This window comes from Oncorhynchus mykiss, chromosome 15 (genome assembly GCF_057628025.1).
Source record: "Oncorhynchus mykiss isolate SJ-2025 chromosome 15, ASM5762802v1, whole genome shotgun sequence".
Taxonomy (NCBI): domain Eukaryota; kingdom Metazoa; phylum Chordata; class Actinopteri; order Salmoniformes; family Salmonidae; genus Oncorhynchus; species Oncorhynchus mykiss.
The window spans coordinates 46,411,236-46,432,227 of NC_143036.1; the positions used below are offsets into that span (position 1 = coordinate 46,411,236).

At 43.0% G+C, this 20,992-nt stretch overlaps 1 protein-coding gene and 1 long non-coding RNA gene across 3 annotated transcripts in view; one reads left to right on the forward strand and one right to left on the reverse strand.

Moving 5' to 3' along the window:
• LOC149977928 (uncharacterized) overlaps positions 1-20,992 on the forward strand; it is a 222,036-nt gene continuing 201,044 nt past the window's right edge. Inside the window, exons 1-2 of one of the 2 annotated variants that reach the window (XR_016486703.1) lie at positions 1-341; positions 710-771. This is a non-coding gene — a long non-coding RNA (uncharacterized LOC149977928). The remainder of the gene's footprint in view (positions 342-709; positions 772-20,992) is intronic. The other variant, XR_016486702.1, reaches the window with a different exon arrangement.
• The window catches only part of vtnb (vitronectin b), a 29,446-nt gene continuing 26,960 nt past the window's right edge, over positions 18,507-20,992 (reverse strand). Inside the window, 4 exon segments of the mRNA NM_001124431.1 lie at positions 18,507-18,879; positions 19,411-19,517; positions 19,856-20,096; positions 20,224-20,379. Coding sequence (NP_001117903.1) covers positions 18,719-18,879; positions 19,411-19,517; positions 19,856-20,096; positions 20,224-20,379 — 665 coding nt within the window. The 3' untranslated portion in view covers positions 18,507-18,718.

The following is a 20,992-nucleotide window of genomic DNA, read 5'->3' on the forward strand; positions in this document are numbered from 1 at the left end:
CTGCGTCGAATTCGGTGCGCAATTGCCAGCTGCTTCTACTTTACCATTTGATTCAGGGGAGAAAGCATGTGTCCAAGAACGATGTATCAATGAAGAGATATGTGAAAAACAGCTTGATGATTGATTCTGAACAACGTTTGCCATGTTTTCAGTCGATATTATGGAGTTAATTTGGAAAAAAGTTCGCGTTTTGAGGACTGAATTTTCGGATTTTTTTTGGTAGCCAAATGTGATGTATAAAAGGAGCTATTTCTAATACACAAGGAATCTTTTTGGAAAAACTGAGCATCTGCTATCTAACTGAGAGTATCCTCATTGAAAACATCAGAAGTTCTTCAAAGGTAAATTATTTTATTTGAAGGCTTTTATGTTTTTGTTAATGTTGCGTGCTGGATGCTAACGCTAATGCTAACGCTAAATGCTAACGCGAAATGCTAACGCTAGCTAGCTACTTTTATACAAATTATTGTTTTCCTATGGTTGAGAAGCATATTTTGAAAATCTGAGATGACAGTGTTGTTTACAAAAGGCTAAGCTTGAGAGATGGCATATTTATTTCATTTCATTTGCGATTTTCATAAATAGTTAACGTTGTGTTATGCTAATGAGCTTGCTGATAGATTTACACAATCCTGGATACAGGGGTTTTTTCATAGCTAAACGTGACGCAGAAAACGGAGCGATTTGTCCTAAACAAATAATCTTTCAGGAAAAACTGAACATTTGCTATCTGAGAGTCTCCTCATTGAAAACATCTGAAGTTCTTCAAAGGTAAATTATTTTATTTGAATGCTTTTCTGTTTTTTTGTGTAAATGTTGCCAGCTGAATGCTAATGCTAAATGCTACGTTAGCCATCAATACTGTTACACAAATGCTTGTTTTGCAATGGTTGAGAAGCATATTTTGAAAATCTGAGATGACAGTGTTGTTAACAAAAGGCTAAGCTTGAGAGCTAGCATATTTATTTCATTTCATTTGCGATTTTCATGAATAGTTAACGTTGCGTTATGGTAATGAGCTTGAGTCTGTATTCACGATCCCGGATCCGGGATGGGGAGATCAGAAAGGTTAAAGCGAGCAAGCGGCCTCGGAGTACCAAGTCTAGGTCCAAAAGGCTTCTTAAGAGCTTCTATCCCCAAGCCATAAGCTAATCAAAGGGCTACCCAGACTATTTGCATTGCTCCCCCCCACCTCTTTTACGCTGCTTCTACTCTCTATTTATTATCGATGCATAGTCACTTTAACTCTGCCTACATGTGCATATTACCACAATTACCTTGACTAACTGGTGCCCCCGCACATTGACTCTGTATCGGTACCCCCTGTATATAGCCTCAATATTATTATTTTACTGCTGCTGTTTAAATATTTGTTACTTTTATTTTCAATTTTTTTACTTATCTATTTTTTTAACTTAACACTTATTTTTCTTAAAACTGCATTGCTGGTTAAGGACTTGTGTGTAAGCATTTCACCTGTTGTATTCAGCACGTGACAAATAACATTTGATTTGAATAGGGTCAGAGGCAGAGAATCCCAGTGGAGAGAAGTGAGCCAGCCAGTTTACGATAGTGTCTTTCCAAGCTAGTCGGAAATTTCCGTTCCAAATTTCTGAAGGTTGCTTCAGGGCCCTGGTATACTCTGTGTGGGAGCAAATGTCTTGTGACAAATGTTCAGTTTTTAGGGGTGCGACTGCATCTTAGGTATTACGCAAGGTTAAGTTAACATCCTCAGTTAGGTGGTTAACCGATTTTTGTATTCCGACATCCATTGGTAGGTGGAGGGAGTCTGGAAGGGCATCTAGGAATCTTTGGGTTGTCTGAGAATTTATAGCACGACTTTTGATGCTCCTTGGTTGGGATCTGAACAGATTATTTGTTGCGATTACAAACATAATAAAATGGTGGTCCGATAGTCCAGGATTATGAGGAAAAACATTTAGATCCACAATCTTTATTCCATGGAACAAACTAGGTCCAGGGTATGACTGTGGCCTTTTGGAGTGGGTCTGTGGACTTTTCCGTGTGAGTATTAAAGTCACCAAAGATTTGAATATGATCTTCCATGGCTACAAGGTCCAACAGGAATTCAGGGAACTCAGTGAGGAATGCTGTATACTTCCCAGGTGGCCTGTAACCAGTAGCTATTAAAAGTGATTAAGTAGGCTGCATAGATTTCATGCCTCAAAAGACAAAAACGCAGTCTTTTATTTATTTTTTGTCAATTGAAATTTGCTGTCATAAATGTTAGCATCACCTCCTCCTTTGCAGAATACACGGGGGATATGGTCACTAGTGTCACCAGGAGGAGAGGCCTCATTTAACACAGTAAATTCATCAGTCGGGCCATTAGTCAGGCCAATCATATATCAAGATTATGTTCAGTGATTAGTTAATTGACTATGACTGCCTTGGAAGTGAGGGATCTAACATTAAGTAACCCTAATTTGAGATCTTTCAATAATGGCAGGAATGGAGGAGGGAGATTGCTAAGGTGAGCACCGCCATGTTTTGTTTTGCTCAAGATAGATTGAGGCACAGACACTGGAGATAGCTGAGCTGACTACACTGACTGTGCTAGTGGCAGACTCCACTAAGCTGGCAGGCTGGCTAACAGCCTGCTGCCTGGCCTGCACCCTATTCCATTGTGGAGCTAGGGGAGTTGGAGCCCTGTCTTAGTTCATAGATAAGATGAGAGCATAATTTCAGCTAGGATGGAGTCCGTCCCTCCTCAGCAGGCCAGGCTTGGTCCTGTTTGTGGGTAAGTCCCAGAAAGAGGGCCAATTATCTACAAATTCTATCTTTTGGGAGGGGCAGAAAACAGTTTTCAACCAGCAATTGAGTTGTGAGACTGCTGTAGAGCTCATCATTCCCCTAACTGGGAGGTGGCCAGAGACAATTACTCGATGCCGACACATCTTTCTAGATGATTTACACACTGAAGCTATGCTGCGCTTGGTGACCTCTGACTGTTTCATCCCAACATCGTTGGTGCTGATGTGGATAACAATATCCCTTTACTCTCTGCACTCGCCAGTTTTAGCCTTACTCAGCACCATCTTCAGATTAGCCTTTACGTCGGCAACCCTGACCCCTGGTAAACAGTGTATGGATGATTATTTTTTGTCTAATATTGTGGGTAATGGAGTTGCCAATGACTAGTGTTTTAAATTGGTCAGAGCTAATGGTGAGAGGCTTCGGCAGCTCAGACCCCGTAACGGGTGGAGGAGAGACCTGAGAAAGGCTTGGCCTCTGGCTCCGACTCTTTGCTTAATGGGGAAAACTGGTTGAAAGTTTCTGTCGGCTGAATGAGCGACACCGGTTGAGTTTCCCGACATAATTTCTTTCCAGAAGCCATTCGAAATTTGTCAGGCTACAAGGAACTGTGCGGGGGATTTATACTACTATCTGTACTTACTGGTGGCACAGATGCTGTTTCATCCTTTCCTGCTCTTAAATTGCCCTTGCCTAACAATTGCATCTGAAGCTGTGCTTGCAGCACAGCATTCCTCATCATAAGGCGATAGTTATCCTGTATATTATGAATAAAGCGACTGCAATTAGATGGCATAGTGTTAATGTTACTACTTAGCTTCGGCTGGTGGAGGTCCTGTAGAACCATGTCCAGAGAAAACATCCGGGCTTAAAAAGTTGAATGAAAAAAGTTGAGTGAGGAAAAAACTAATACATTGATAAATGTTTTAAAAGTAAAAACTGAAAAGTTTGTCAGATAGCCAAGTAGCAACAAACAGCACAACAGCACTGAGACATGTCCGGAAGTTAATACTGAGTTGCACCCCCCCCCACCCATTAATCTTTGCCTCGATCCTGACTAATCTCCCAGTCACTGTCACTGAAAAACATCCCCATAGCATGATGCTGCCTCCACCATGCTTCACCATAGGGATGGTGCCAGGTTTCCTCCAGGCGTGATGCTTGGCATTCAGGCCTAAGACTTCAGTCTTGGTTTCATCAGACCAGAGAATCTTGTTTTTCATGGTCTGAGAGTCCCTTAGGTGCCTTTTTGGCAAACTCCAAGCGGGCTGTCATGTGCCTTTTACTGAGGAGTGGCTTCCGCGTGGTCACTCTAACATAAAGGCCTGGAAGGTTCTCCCATCTCCACAAAGGAACTCTGAAGCTGAGTTTAGTTTTTTTTTTTTTTTACAGGGACAGTGCACATTAATCAACGTTTCAGTAAAAGTGCCGGTTTTAGCCAGCCGGCTAATTTTCAACCATGCCTTCATGCATTTTGTGAAAGTGTGATGTGTGGTGCAGTTATGTGTGTCTGATGGCAGTGTATTCCAGACATGGGAAGCTCTCACAGAGAAAGCGGATTTACTAAAGGTGCTTTTCCTTAAGGGAACTATACAGTCACCTCTCATGGCAGACGTTGTGGATCTTCTGCCATATGTATGGGTTTTCTGTTGAACAAAAATACTGAGTGGAGGGGGAGCCAGAATTACCTTTTTCACATGCTTTTTAAAAGAGAGGTTGGAATCAACTATGATGCCAAGGTACTTAAAATCTCCCCTGACACATAGACATCTGGCTCAGTAGCATCTGTTGCCCTCTTTGTGAAGAACATGCAAACAGTTTTTTTCACATTGAGATGCAAACACGAGTCACTGAGCCACTTTGTAACCTGGCCATTACAGTAGAGAGTTCTTGTGCAGCTTGTTGTTTGCTCTTTGCATGCACATATATCACTGTATCATCTGCATACATTTGAACTTCAGACCCAGTACAGACAGAAGGCAGATCATTAATGTACAGGCTGAACAGGAGGGGCCCCAGTATTGACCCTTGGGGCACGCCCACATCATAGCTAAGAGTAGGCAACAGCTCATTGCTCACTCTGACACACTGAGGTCTGCCTTCAAGGTATGATTTCATCCATCTCAAGGCATCGGGGGAAAAGTTGAACTTTTGTGATGAGAATCTCATGGTTAACAGTATCAAAAGCCTTCCTTAGGTCCAGAAACACAGCCCCAACAACGTCCCCTTTGTCCATCTTGGACTTCACATTTTACAAAAGAAAGCGGTTGGCCGTTTCTGTGGAGTGTTTCGCTCTGAAGCCAAACTGCATGGAGTGTAATGTGAAGGGGCTGTTGTTGAGGTGGGCAATCAGTTGTTCTGCTACACACTTTTCAACAAGCTTTGACACCACAGGTAGTATACTAATGGGCCTGTAGTTACTCACATCAGCAGGGTCGCCTGATTTAAAGATGGCCGTTATTATGGCCGACTTCCGTACCCCTGGAAACACACAGAGACCAATAGATGTGTTGATGACCTTAGTAATGGGGCCAATGAGTGACTCTTGTAGTTTTTAAGAAAGGTAGAGTCCAGCCCAAACACATCTTTGGCTTTAGAGTTCTTTAGTGAGCTATTCACCTTGTTCACCTTTGACTCAGAAACCTCCCTTTTGATGAAGACAGGTTGTGCGTGTTTTACTAGCACTGACCCCAAGAAACCAGTGGAGGAGTTCTGTGTCAGTACCCTGACAGAGTCAATAAAGTAGGAATTGAAGGCAATCCTTCAACAATCCTGTGGTTCTACGTAGTACTACGTACAATTCCTTCGACCTCATGGCTTGGTCTTTGCTCTGACATACACTGTCAACTGTGGGACCTTATATAGACAGGTGTGTGCCCTTCCAAATCATGTCCAATCAATTGAATTTACCACAGCTGGACTCCAATGAAGCTGTAGAAACATCTCAATGATAATCAAGTGAAACAGGATGCAACTGAGCTCAATTTCGAGTCTCATAGCAAAGGGACTGAATTCCTATGTAAATAAGGTATCTGTTTTTTATTTTTAATACATTTTCAGACATTTCCAAAAACATGTTTAGACTTTGTCATTATGGGGTATTGTGTGTGTATATGGTTGAGGAATTTGTTTTATTTAATCCATTTTAGAATAAGGCTGTAACGTAGCAAAATGTGGAAAAAGTCAAGGGGTCTGAATACTTTCCGAATGCACTGCATGTCATGGAAAGAACAGGTATTCTTAATGTTTTGTGCACTCAGTGTAGAACGACAGCTACAGTGCATCTAGAACACAGAAAATAGAATGTCAAGCAACAGTCAATTTAGAACATAGAACAACAATCTACAGTTAGTCTAGAACCTGTTACTATGGCAACAGTCTAGAACCCATCTAGAACACAGAATGACAAGCTACAGTGAGTCTAGAACACAAAACACAAATTGACAAGACAGAGTGAGTCCAGAACACACAACGACATGCTACACGGAGTTAGGGTGTGAGTGTGTTGTGTGCCTCTTTAGGCGAGATAAGCTGGCTCTGTTGGACAGCCAGGAGAGTTTTAATCAGCAGAGAGCACAACTTTTCAATGAGAACAACCGCCTGCTGAGAAAACTAGAAGATCTAGAGAGGTAGGCTATTTTCAAAAAGGGTTCTTCGGCTGTCCCCATAGGATAACCGTTTTTGGTTCCTGGTAGAACCCTTTTTGGTTCCGGGTAGAACCCTTTTTGGTTCCATGTAGAACCGTCTGTGTTAAGGGTTCTACATGAAACTCAAAATGGTTCTACTTGGAACTAAAATTATTATTCAAAGGGTTCTCCTGTGGTAACAGCCAAATAACCCTTTCAGGTTCTAGATACTGTAGCACTAAAAGTGTACCATCATAAAGATACAACAACGTAGAACAAACATCACTTCAGAACAATGGTTGTCCGGCTTCTTCTTCTCCTTGTCCATGGCAGGGTGATCTCTAGCTCTCCCCACACTAACAGCAGTAGTAACTCTGGTCTGTCCATGCATGGTGCCTGGGGTGGGGCCAACCACCACCCTTTGCCCTATCCCTGCAGATTCAACAACATACCTGTGAGTAGAGTAAACACTTCACTACCCTCTAATCTCCAATGCCCTTCATAATTGACTGTATGTACACCAACGGTATGTTTACAAACACCCTGACTTGCCTTTTATAACTCTCTATAAGTACAAGAAATCTCACACTATTAGACTAAAGCAAGGATATCCTGTAAAGGATAAACTAAGGCCTGTGTGTGTAGGTAGGAAACATTACCTGTTGTTTGTTTTCTGTAGGACCCAGCGATGGGTTACCCCTGGCACCCTGTCCTGTACTGCTGTGGCTGCTCCTCTGAGAGTGGCCTCAACGTGAGTTTAAAAACCGCCAAACTACATGCTCGCTTTAAATATGGGGAGCTGAATCCTTGTAAATATTGCAGAGTGAGATCTCTGTAAAAGCAATAGGACAGCCCTGATTAGTATGTATATGTGAAAGGTTTTATATGACAAGCAACTGCTTGTTATGTTATCCCAGGGCCAACAATGTGGCCAGGGGCAGAGGCAGGGATATGGAATAACTGAGGAGGATGTTTACAAGGCTACACCTTACCAGGAAATGACTGGTCCACATCCACCAATGAGAATTCAGGTGAGAACAATGCTCTTTACAGTATGGCATAGCAAACATGCACACAGGCCTTTAACGTGTCCTCTCTGTAACACACCTGCCCCTTTTCCCTCCTCAGGTAGTGCTGCCCCCTATCCAGGATGGACCCCCACAGCAAGTCGGCCGAGACCCAGCAGACAGCACCCAGACTGGGCCACAGCACATAGGTCCTGCCCCTGGAGCACTTCTACCTCGCAGGAAGACGTGAGTAACCAATAAGAAATGTGTTAGTGTGTGTGTGTGTGTGTGTGTGTGTGTGTGTGTGTGTGTGTGTGTTTGTGAGTTAATGTGTGTCTCTCTGTGTGTGTGTAACCAGATGCCGGGCAGTGTGTAAGGGTTATGCTGAGCGGTACCAGGAGCAAAGGGAGGTCAGAGCCCAGAAGGCCCAGAAGTCAAATGTTAGGGCTGATCCCACTATCCCCACCCACACCACCCTGCCCAACATCACACACCCTGCCCTACATTCCACACCCTGAGAGGAGAGGTCAGTGTGTGAGTGTGTGTGTGTGTGAGAGAGTGAGAGAATCTGACATTTGTGTAGAAGGTTTGTTCATCCTGCATGTGTGAATGTTTCCGACTATCAGTTGATGTGTGTGTTTATGACAGCAGCTTTAAAGGGGAAATTTGTTAAAGTACCTAAACCTGTCTGACTCAGTTAGACTGCCTGTCACAGAGTGCACCTCTCTCACTCAGGGAGAGCGAGGTAGAGCTAAATCACAAGGTTCTCTGAAAGAAAACGTTCTGTCACAGCGAACATTTAGAATTTTTATTTGATCTTTATTTAAACAGGGAGTCGCCATTGAGACCAGGGTCTCTTTCACAACGTACTAAATTTGGGAACCCCAATTGATTGTGAAATAATGTTTTGTACACTGAGTGTATATGCCTTAAGGACACCTTCTCTTCCCATGACATATCTGACCAGGTGAATCTATATTTTGAAATATTTGATGAATATTTGAATATCAACTGATAGCTAGCTGAAAAAAAAACGTTTCAATATCTGAATGCCAAAGTCATACTACCCGAGATATCTTTGGCAGGAGGGATGCAGGATACAAGGGTGAGAAGGAGGAATGCAACTACAAACACTGGAGGCATGTTAGTTTGGACTTGGCTACATTTGTGACCTCCAGTTTTGAGAGAAATATACACTGTGTATACAAAACACTAAGAACACCTGCTCTTTCCATGATGAATCCTGGTGAAAGCTATGATCCCTTATTGATGTCACAAGCCTTGAGACAATTGAGACATGGATTGTGTATGTGTGCCATTCAGAGGGTGCATGGGCAAGACAAAAAATATTTACGTGCTTTTGAACAGGGTATGGTAGTAGGTGCCAGGTGCACCAGTTTGTGTCAAGAACTACAAAGCTGCTGGGTTTTTTATGCTCAACAGTTTCACGTGTCTATCAAGAATGGTCCACCACCAAAAGGACATCCAGCCAACTTGACACAACTGTGGGTAGCATTGGAGTCCTCTCCCTGAGAATACTTTGTTAGTTACTTTTGATGTTAAGTTGTTATACACAAATATTCAACGGGAGAGTGACATTGAAGCCATCAAACATTTTATTCTGCAACGTGACCCTTCCAGTGCATGCATTATAATATTGGCTGAAATAGTACTCACACGCAACTATTTAATGTTTCTAAATTATTTCTTTATTCAGACGAAGGGTACTGCGATGGGATCCCCTATGGCTCCTAACTGTTCTAATGTGAATATGGGTTACATGGAGAAACAGTCAATCCTCTCAAAAATGTTTTCTTGCCGAACATTACTATTTGGAAACGGTACATTGATGATATTTTTGTTCTATAGAGGGGTGATGCAAAACAGCTCCAGGCATTCCATGCTTAACTCTTGTTCTGAGCACCTGAAATTTACTATGCAATCTGAAACACGTCAAATCAGTTTCCTTGATCTTTTGATTTTGTGTGAGGATAATGTTCTATACACTGATCTTTACAGGAAACCTACTGATCGTAACAGTTTGTTGAGGGCTGCTAGTTGTCACCCGCTTCCCTTGAAAAACAGTTTGTCCTATGGCCAATTCTGTCGAATCAAAAGAATTTGCTAAAAACAATCAGACTTCGACAGAAATATGGCTGAGACGCAAAGAAAATTAAAAGAGGTTACAATTAATAGGCAAGTCAACTAAGAACAAATACTTATTTACAATGACAGCCTACCCCGGCCAATTGTGCATCACCCTATTGGACTCCCAGTCACAACCAGATGTGATGCAGCCTGGATTTGAACCAGGGACTGCAGTGACACCACTTGCACTTGACATGCAGTGCCTTAGACTGCTGCACCACTCGGGAGCCCTAATAATTAATGCTGCCATTGAGAATATCCAAAACAAATCGAGACATGATCTCTTTCAAGGACAGTCACGCAAAAATAATCATTATTGCGTTCTTACTACCTGCTATTCAAAGTGCTCTGAACAAATTAAGGGAATAGTTCAAACATTGGCACATTCAACGATCCGATGACAGTATCGGTAACAACGTCTATTTGCACCTCTACCGGATGGAAACTACAAGGGTAATACCATTACCATGTATCTTGGGATGGTAAATCAGAATTTCCCAATTGATCTCTGAGATTTCTACCCCGTGAGAATACGACCATGATACTGTCATCGGATCTTTGAATGCTCAATACAATGGAACTTACAAATGTAGATCCTTCGAATACACCTACACAGGGAAACAGATCCCAATCAAAGGTGCTATCACGTGCTCCACTAATGCAGTTAATTATCCTATATCTCATCCTTGTGGTAAAAATAATGTGGGTAAAATGAAGCACGAATTAAAAGTACGAATCTTGGAGCATCGTTAGGTCCAAAAACCCGACGTACCCAGTTGCGGCCCACTTTTTGGAAGCAAACCACTCGATTTCAACCTCCCTAGGAGAGGGGGTGACCTCGACAATTTATTGTTAAAACGGGATCTTTAATTGAAAGACCCTTGCTCCCTTCGGTCTCAACGTAGACTTTGATCTGAAGCCATTCTTGTGATTACTTTGATTTTGCTAAACAGGTGTTCTACTCAGCTAGCCAGCACCTCTCCTAAACAGGTGTGCTACTCAGCTAGCCAGCACCTCTCCTAAACAGGTGTGCTACTCTGGTAGCCAGCACCTCTCCTAAACAGGTGTGCTACTCTGGTAGCCAGCACCTCTCCTTAACAGGTGTTCTACTCCGCTAGCCAGCATCTCGTCTAAACAGGTGTGCTACTCTGGTAGCCAGCACCTCTCCTAAACAGGTGTTCTACTCCGGTAGCCAGCCCCTCGTCTAAACAGGTGTGCTACTCTGGTAGCCAGCACCTCTCCTTAACAGGTGTTCTACTCCGCTAGCCAGCATCTCGTCTAAACAGGTGTGCTACTCTGGTAGCCAGCACCTCTACTAAACAGGTGTTCTACTCCGCTAGCCAGCATCTCGTCTAAACAGGTGTGCTACTCTGGTAGCCAGCACCTCTCCTAAACAGGTGTTCTACTCTGGTAGCCAGCACCTCTCCTAAACAGGTGTTCTGCTCTGGTAGCCAGCACCTCTCCTAAACAGGTGTGCTACTCTGGTAGCCAGCACCTCTCCTAAACAGGTGTTCTACTCTGGTAGCCAACACCTCGCCTAAACAGGTGTGCGTTTCTTTTCCCTCTAGAAGCATTGGAGTCAACATGGGCCAGCATCCCTGTGGAGTGCTTTCGACACCTTGTAGAGTTCACGCCCGACAAATTAAGGCTGTTCTGAGGGCAAAAGGGAAGAGGGGGGTTGCAACTCAATATTAGGAAGGTGTTCTTAATGTTTTGTACACTCAGTGTATGTTCTGTGTTCTAGACTCACATTTATGTGATACATTTGGGTCACAGCTTCACAATTTTACATTTTTCTGAGATCTCTGCCAACCAAGGAGGAAACAGCAACCTTTGGGTTTACTGCACATAAAACTACACACGCACGAGGGAAGTCCTCATAAGCACAAACACTGTCACTGGCAGTTATCAAAATACTTCAGACTTTAGGACATCACCCAACACAACAATCCTTTTACCATAATGTCGGAAGCATCATCAGACCTTGATAGTAGCCTAGTTTCACTTCTTTCTTTCAATGCTCTGGAAACCAAGCAGAAAATGCTGTGCTCTAAAGATGACATTGTAGCCACACAAATACTTCAGAAGATGATTGTCGATCTGATCAGAAATACTGTGTTTACAACCTTTATCTCCTAAATGGGGCCGCTGGTGTATTTTGTTTGAATTGTGGAATAAAGTTGTTTCCTGTCATGTCAACCATCCATCCAAATCAAATAATTCCAATTGTCCGCCCTTTGTCTTTATAAACTTTCCCACATGTAGCCTATTCCATGATATGGAGGTAAATTCGATGAGCAACACTGCAGCTTTTGCCAGTGATCAACATTCTTCAATTATTCTATATATAATCAATAACGACTTTCAAGGAGACGATTGTCCCGAACACCGAGGCATCACTGCGACGACGGTCTGTGCCAACTTTTAGCCCCCTCAAGCCAATGTCTCCACGCCTTCAAGGCCTTGACGACAGCCAACATCCGATGCCCCAGGAAGGAGACGAACTGTTGGAAGAACAAGCATTTCTCAGCTTTGACGTACAGGTCATGCTCCAACAGGCGACCAAGCACTTTGCGCACCAGGGACACATGCTCGGCGCGTGTATTGGAGTATATCAGAATGTCGTGGATATACACCACTACACCCTGCCTGTGCAGGTCTCTGAAAATCTCGATCACAAATGATTGGAAGACTGATGGAGCAGTCATCAACCCATACTGCATGACTAGGTACTCATAATGCCCTGAGGTGGTACTAAATGCTGTCTCCCTTAATACGCACCAGATTGTACGCACTCCTGAGATCCAGTTTAGTGAAGAAGCGCGCCCCGTGCATTGACTCAATCGCCATAGCGATAAGAGGTAGCGGGTAACTATACCTCACTGTGATTTTATTGAGAACTCGATAATCAATGCACGGGCGAAAACCTCCATCCTTCTTCACAAAAAAGAAACTCGAAATGGAGGGCTGAATGTACCTCTGACGTAGGGATTCAGAGACATATGTCTCCATAACCACCGTCTCCGCTTGCGACAGGGGATACACGTGACTCCTGGGAAGTGCAGCGTCTACCAGGAGATCTATTGCACAATCCCCCCGTCGATGGGGTGGTAATTGAGTCACATTTTTACAGAAGGCGAGAGCCAAATCGGCATATTCTGGGGGATGTGGACGGTGGAGACCTGGTCTGGACTTACCACCGTAGTAGCACCAAAGGAAAACCCTATAAACACCTACCTGAACACTCTCGCGACCACCCCGTGAGAGCCCTCTGTGGCCACCAAACAGTAGGGTTATGACAAGCTAACCAGGGTAGGCCCAACACCACAGAATACGCAGGAGAATCAATAAGAAAAAGACTAACCTTTTCCCTGTGTTACCATACTCAAAGGAGCGGTGACCTCCCTGATAAACCCTGACCCTAATGGTCGACTATCTAAGGCATGAACGGGGAAAGGCATATTTACAGCAACAATGGGAATCCCTAAACTATGAGCTAATCGTTTATTAATGAAATTCCCAGCCGCGCCTGAATCTACTAGCGCCTTATGCTGAGAAAGCGGGGAAAATTCAGGAAAGGTAACAGAGAAACATATGTGCAACAGAGGGCTCTCGATGAGAATGGTGCCTACTCACCTGGGGTGCCGCCAGAGTGCCCTGCCTGTCGCCTCGATACCCAGAGGAACCAACCCGGCACCGACCAGCAGTGTGACCTCTGTGGCCACATATGGTGCACAAGCGGGAACCCCCTCCGTTCTCCCTGTGCACCGCACCTCCCAGCTCCATAGGTATCGGAGAGGGTGTGCGGGAGGATGGAACAACCAGACCCTGTTCTGAACGTCCGCGAGTAGCCAGTAGGTTGTCCAGCCGGATGGACAGGTCCACCAGCTGGTCGAAGGTGAGAGTGGTGTCTCTGCAAGCCAGCAGAGGCTGACGGACATCCTAACATAGACTACAGTAGTAATGGTCGATTAAGGGTTGCTCCATCCAGCTCCGGCAGCCAGGGTCCTAAACTCCAGGGCAAACTACTGGGCGCTCCTCTTCTCCTGCCTCAGAAGGTAGAGGCGCTCACCCGCCGCTCTGCCATCAGATGGGTGGTCGAATACTGTCTGGAAACAGTGGGTGAACTCCTCAAAATCATCCAACGCTGCATCTCCCCCTCCACACACAGCGCTGGCCCACTCCAGGGCTTTCCCGGTGAGGCATGAAACGAGGGCGAAACTCCTCTCACGGTTGAGCTGGGTGGACCATGGCCTGGTACAGGCTTAGTTTAAGAAGGAAACCCTGGCAGCCGGCAGCATCTCCGTCGTATCCCTGTGGCATGGATAGCTGGATCCTGTTAGGTTCAGATGGGAAAGGGGCGTTAAGGGGAATGTGCTGGTGGAGGCGCTGGGAAAACTCCCTGTGTCTCCCAGCGGTCCATATTCTGGACAACGCGATCCATGGCGATGCTCAGTTTGGAAATCATCGCCGTATGTTCCATGATGCGCTCCTGCACTTCCATGGTCGGGGTACCTTCGCCTGCTGACTTCATTGGTGGTCAGAGATTCTGTCACAAATGTGTGTATAGGTGGCAGGGAAGTCAGGCGCAGGAGAATAAACTTCGTAAATGGAGTAATTTCATAAAACAAAACAACTCCAAAACCATAAAATCAAATGAAACAAATTGGGTATGAGGACCTGTCGTGCACCAAATACAAACAACACGAAACTGAAACAAGAAACAATCTCTGACAAAGACACGATGGGAAACAGAGGGTTAAATACACAACATGTAATGAATGGGATTGAAACCAGGTGTGTAGGAAGACAAGACAAAACCAATGGAAAATGAAAAATGGATCAATGATGGCTAGAAGACCGGTGACGTTGACCACCGAGCACCACCCGAACAAGGAGAAGCATCGACTTCGGCAGAAGTCGTGACAATAACTCTAAATTACGCATATAGGAATACCTGTTTCATTGTTAACCGCTCAACACAGAATAGCTGGATGTATTTGTTATTTTATTCAGCTATGTACAATTTTATTCTTCATACTATAAAATTATTTTCAAAAATTATGCCACGGAAATCTAAACAAATAGCAAGTACATCTCAGATTACACTTTCTTCATATCATGTTCCTTTAGACCTGTCTAAAATAAATAATGGATGTATTGTGATGGTGTAGGCTTTGGATTTATTAGACTTTTAAAAATGTAGATGTTCCAAAGGTGTGTAGGAAGATGCCATCGCCATCAGTGGCTTGTAGGCTATGCGTGGAAGCCAGGAGATGTTAAATGTGTTTATGTTATTTAAGGGTCAATTACCATGAAACCGGCAGTTATTTTCTTGACAATCACCTGCTGACAAAATGTCATACCAGCCACAGCCTGTCACATTCTCTTGCTCGCTTGAGAAAGGCAATTTGGCCCTGTCATGCAAAATAAATCTCTTGCGTCATTTGTAAATTATTGTCATTTGAGAATAACCTTGTGAAGTACAGTGCTATCTGAAAGTATGTGTAGCCCTTAACTTATTCCACATTTTGTTGTGCTACAGCCTGAATTCAAAATGTATTAAATATATATGTTTTAATCAAAACCATCTATACACAAACCCCATGACAAAGTGAAAACATCTTTTTAGAAATGTTTGCAAATGTATTGAAAATTAAATACAGAAATATCTCATTTACATACAGTATCAGACATTTTTCACACACCTTTTACTTATTCCACATTTTGTTGAGTTACAGCCTGAATTAAAAAAAAAAAAAATGTAGATGCTGTGTCACTGGCCGACACACAATACTCCATAATGTCAAAGTGGAATTGTGTTTTGAGACATGTTTCTTTTATTAATAAAAAATGAAAAGATGAAATGTCTTGAGTCAATACGTTTTCAACCCCTTTGTTATGGCAAGCCTAAACAAGTTCAGGAGTAAACATTTGCTTAACAAGTAATAATAATAAATTGCATGGACTGTATTTAATTTTCAATACATAAAAAAAAAGCTTTAGGACAGAGGAAACAATGAATGCAGGTGTTTGTACATGTCACGACTTCCGCCGAAGTCGGTCTCTCTCCTTGTTCGGGCGACGTTCCGCGGTTGACGTCACCGGTCTTCTAGCCATCGCCGCTCCACCTTTCATTTTCCATTTGTTTAGTCTTGTTTTCCTGCACACCTGGTTTACATCTCCTCATAATTACTATGTGTATTTAGCCCTCTGTTCCCTCCATGTCTGTGTGAGGTATTGTTTATTGTCAAGGTTGGCACGCTTCCGGCTGGTTTACGCCGGGTTTGGTTTTGTACCCGTGCTTTGTAGCAGCCAGTACTTTGTACTTGGTTGTTGTACTTTGTACACTCTCATTCAAATAAACCCATACAAGAACACACACACATACACGTAATAGTGCCAGACATGCACACAAACATCTACAGTTGGCATTGCTGTTATGATTTTAGTTGTCCTTGATGTCCTTTGTTTGAAATATATTATATATTTTTTTTGCATTGTCGTTGTTTTCTTCTGTCTTTTCTTTTTTTCTCTTTAGTTCATTGTCTTAGTTGTTGGTGCATTGGGGGGGGGGGTTCTTGGGGGTGGGGAATTGAATTAATTGTATTTTTTACTTTTTATTTTTCTTCCTGGGGGGACTGTGGGAGGAGTCTCGAATGGTTGAGGGACAGCTATTGGGGAACTGTGTGGGGGATCTTGGAGGGTTCGGGTTCATGTTTTTTGGCCTGGTGGCCCTGGATGCTTCTGTGTGTCGCTCTGAATGGGAATCTGTTGGATGACTGGTATGATGTAGTTGTTGAGCGGCTTCACTGAAAGTATATAGTATATTTAGAATATTCAATAAATACATTTAAAAAAATAAAATGTAAAAAAGACAAAAGGAGATGATTGTGGACTACAGGAATAGGAGGACAGGAATAGGAGGACGCCCCCATTCTCATCGACAGGGCTGCGGTGGAGAAGGTTGAGAGCTTCACGTTCCTTGGTGTCCACATCACAAAAAAACTATCATGGTCCATGCAGACCAAGACAGTTGTGAAGAGGGCACGACAAAACCTTATCCCCCTCAGGAGACTGAAAAGATTTGGTATGGGTCCTCAGATGCTCAAAAGGCTCTAACAGCGGCACAATTGAGAGCCTGGTTGCATCACTGCCTGGTATGCCTGATATGGCAACTGCTCCGCCTCCGACCACAGAGGATAGTGCGTACGGCCCAGTACATCACTGGGGCCAAGCTTCCTGCCATCCAGGACCTCTTTACCAGGCAGTGTCAGAGGAAGGCCCTAAAAATTGTAAAAGACTCCAGCCACGCTAGTCATAGGCTTTTCTTTCTGCTACGGCAAATGGTACCGGAGCGCCAAGTCTAGGTCCAAAAGTCTCCTTAATTTTTTTAAATTAAAAGCTTCTACCCCCAAGCCATAAGGCTCCTGAACCGCTAATCAAAGGCTACCCAGACTGCTCTTTTACACTGCTGCTACTCTCTGTTTATTATCTATGCTAACTCTACCTACATGCACATATTACCTCAATTACCTCAACTAAACAATTATCTCGACCGCACATTGACTCTGTACCGGTACCCCCTGTATATAGCCTCGCGAATGTTTAATTATTTGTTACTTTTATTTTCAATTATTTACTCATGTATTTTTTTACTTACCTAACACTTCTTTTTCTTAAATCTTCTAAAAGCATAGTTGGTTAAGGTCTTGTAAGTAATAATTTCACTGTAAGGTCTACACCTGTTGTATTCGGCGCATGCGATTTGTTTCAAAGGAAAGATACTTCTTGACAGGGAAAAAAATCATTTGAATAGATGTTGGTTTTGACATGTACCTGTCATAACCAGCCATAAAATAATGCAATATGTGTCACAACAAGTGTAAATATGTGGGTCATGACAGTGTTATGACAGATTATGACAAGTTATGTCTGCTGTTATGACATATGACATTGTTAAGGGTGTCAAGTAAAGTTTTACTTAAACTGTATTTAATACATTTTGAATTCAGGCTGTAACACAACAAAATGTGGAATAAGTCAAGGAGTATGAATACTTTCTGAAGGCACTCTAGCTCTACCTCGCCCTCCCTGAGTGAGAGAGGTGCACACTGAGTCAGACAGGTTTAGGTACTTTGACAATTTTCCTAAATTTGCCGTTGTTCCACTTTAAGGAGACCAGAGTATTTTCCAGGTATCATAGGCATCTTAGTGCACTTTCCCACAACCACCTATTTAAATGTCTTTACAATGCAGAGGGCCAAACAGAAAACAATTCTTCAATCTCTCACATGACCTCTACATTAGGTTCCCTCCCTATGCTGCTGTCACCAATCAAGCCCATTCACATGATTTAGGAGATGAGGAAGTAGGAGGCAAAGAAGGAAGGACGATGTTGAAGAGAATTGGAACATAGCCAGAGCTGAACTGGTTCTGTGCTGCCACTTTGATACTTTGACCAGGGACCTAAAATAAACAAGCCCAATCTCTCTACTTGAGGTAATTTCTTATAGTGTGTCTGAAATGACACCCTATTCCCTACATAGTGCATTACTTTTGAGCAGAGCCCAATGGGCCCTGAAGTAGTTCACTATATAGAGAATAGGCTCCTGAGTGGGGCAGCGGTCTAAAGCACTGCATCTCAGTGCTAGAGGCATCACTACACAAACCTGGAATCAAACCAGGTTCTTTCACTAATGGCCGTGATTCGGAGTAGGGCGTAGGCCTCGGAGTAGGCCGCCATAGGGCGGCACACAATTGGCCCAGGGTCGTCCGGGTTAAGGTTTGGCCGGAGTAGGCCATCGTTGTAAATAGGAATTTGCTCTTAATTAATTAACTGACTTACCTAGTTAAAGGTTAAAACATTCTTTCTTTTTTTAAATAGGGTGCCAAAAACTGATTAACCATATATTAGAAAAAGAGAGGACACAAGGCAACTCAAAGATACAAATCATGAATATTTTATTTAATCATGTCAACCTAAATAGACAGTGCAGACTGATGTATCAGGTTGACTATCTTTAGTCAATACAAACAATGTAATAATGACTACTATAGTATGTTTTTCATTGTGCGCTACCATTATGATTAGATCATCTATATTGAACTTATGTAACTTTGTAATAAAAGTCATCATCAGCTTGTATTGTCTATCGCTTTTCATTTCTTTTCTGCCATTGGCTCGTAATGTCTGTCTATCTCTTCTCTGTCCGGGCCAGACTCCTGTTTGCAGCCCAGCCAGTACTTGGCAATGGATCGTGGGTAGGGAGGGCTGGCAAAGTCAATGTGTTTGGTCTGGAGATCCACCCTGTAGTATTTATCTGGTGGCAGAAAACAATCAAATAAACTGATGATCAGAACAAGAAGGTGTGTGTGTGTGTGTGTGTGTGTGTGTGTGTGTGTGTGTGTGTGTGTGTGTGTGTGTGTGTGTGTGTGTGTGTGTGTGAGAGAGAGAGACCTGGATCCAAATATCTCAATTACTTTTATATCCATTTAAAAGGAAGTATTCACATATTTTTTATTTTGAAAAACAAATAGTTGAATACTGGAATGTATTTGAAAATACTCACACTGTACTCTGCCTCACATGCATTTAACCCATGCATTTGAAAATAGTATTTGAAACAAGTATTTCAAAATATTTTCACATTTTAGGCTATTTATAGGAAACTATTTGAAAATACTTTCAAATACTTCCAATAGAGGTAGTTGATTCGGGCCACATACACATGTATTTGAACCCAGGTCTGGTGTGTGAGTGTGTATGTACGTTTGTGTGTGTGAGTTGGATGCCTATGTCTGTCTGTGTGCGTGTGTGCATGTGAAGTGTGTGTGTGTATGTGTACTGTTACCTTTCTTGAAGAAGTAGACGTTCTGTACAGGCAGTGTCTTGTCGTGTGTAGTGTGTGTGGGGGTGTAGTCACTGTAGTCAGAGTCATATGTGAAGCCTCCTCCCATCCTATCACACACACACACACACACACACACACACACACACACACACACACTGTTGTCAGCTTAAAATCTCCCTTAAGGTCCATATCTTTACCCCTCACTAATGTGTGGACAACCAAACATCATCAAATCATCACGTATAGAGATATTAAGATAATTGGCCTTACAAAAGACTTGGTAAACAGCACTGAGTTGGGCAGGCTTTTATTCCAGCCCAGGTCTAACACACCAGATCAGGTGGACACAGTTGCTGCTGTGTTATACGAGTTAGTACAGTACCAGTCATCAGTGCTGGGATGGCACAAAAGCCTGCACTGCATTAGGCTAGAGTACTATACCTACCAGTCGTGGTCATCTAAAAAAAAATCCTCAAAGTACGCTGAGCGACTCTGTCTGGCCCTGCCTCTCTGACCCCGCCTCCTGTCCTTCCTCCACCTATTGGCTCGTCTCCTGGGGGTGGGGGATGGGGAGGGAGTGGGTTTAGGGCTGATGTAAAGACGGCCCACCATGGCAGCGTCTATGGGGGACTTGATCCCCACCCAGTCTTTATTGATGAACCGTGGGCCCTTTTTGTGGCCATGCACTGCAAAAAGAGACGGTAGGAGTTACTTTAAATTAGGCAGAGTTAAAGACACTTTGACAAACACAAACAGACAAGCATGCATGCACACACGCACAGAGACACGTGCACACACACAGCTGGGTCTTACGGCCTTGGAAAAGCATTGTGAAAAGGTTCTCCCAGGTATCATCACAGTACAGGTCGGTGTAGCGCGTGAAGAGCACAGAGGGGGACGACTTAGTCAAGCGCACACACTCTTCGTGAGACGGCTGGTGCTTAAACTCATACTGGTAGTACTGGTCCCCTGTATAGGGAGAAAATAACGGTTATATCAATTCAAGTCTATTAAAGCAATTCAATTCATTTAGTTAAATAAAGGTTAAATAATAAATAAATACATGTAAATTGCAACCCAGAAATCCGGGAACATACCCAGTTCTGTGAATATAACATTATACAATGTTTCTTTTACAGTGCCAAAAGATTCACCTGATGTTTCAAGAGCATTCCAAGAAAATAACTTTTAAAGAACATAAAAAAGTTTAACACATTTATTTAGGTTGTGGTAACATTATGGGAACATGACAAGAGATATGTTCCCAAAACACAAAACCTGTTCACTTGAGCCGATCATAACAAGGTTTTTATTAGGGTGCAAAAATTAGGGTGGTTCCCAGAACATTTAATTAGGTTGTGGGAACAGTGTGGGTACATTACAAGAGATAGGTTCCCAAAACACAAAATATGCTCAGTTGTGATGACATTCATACAATGTTTAATCTAGGTTGCACAGGAAATTCCTTTAATGCCTGGTCTACATTATTTAAAGGTTTCCAGAAAATCATGACGGAAATATAATGCCAAGTTTTTAAACTACCAGTAATTTTTTGAGAATATATAATTTATAAAGCGTTCTA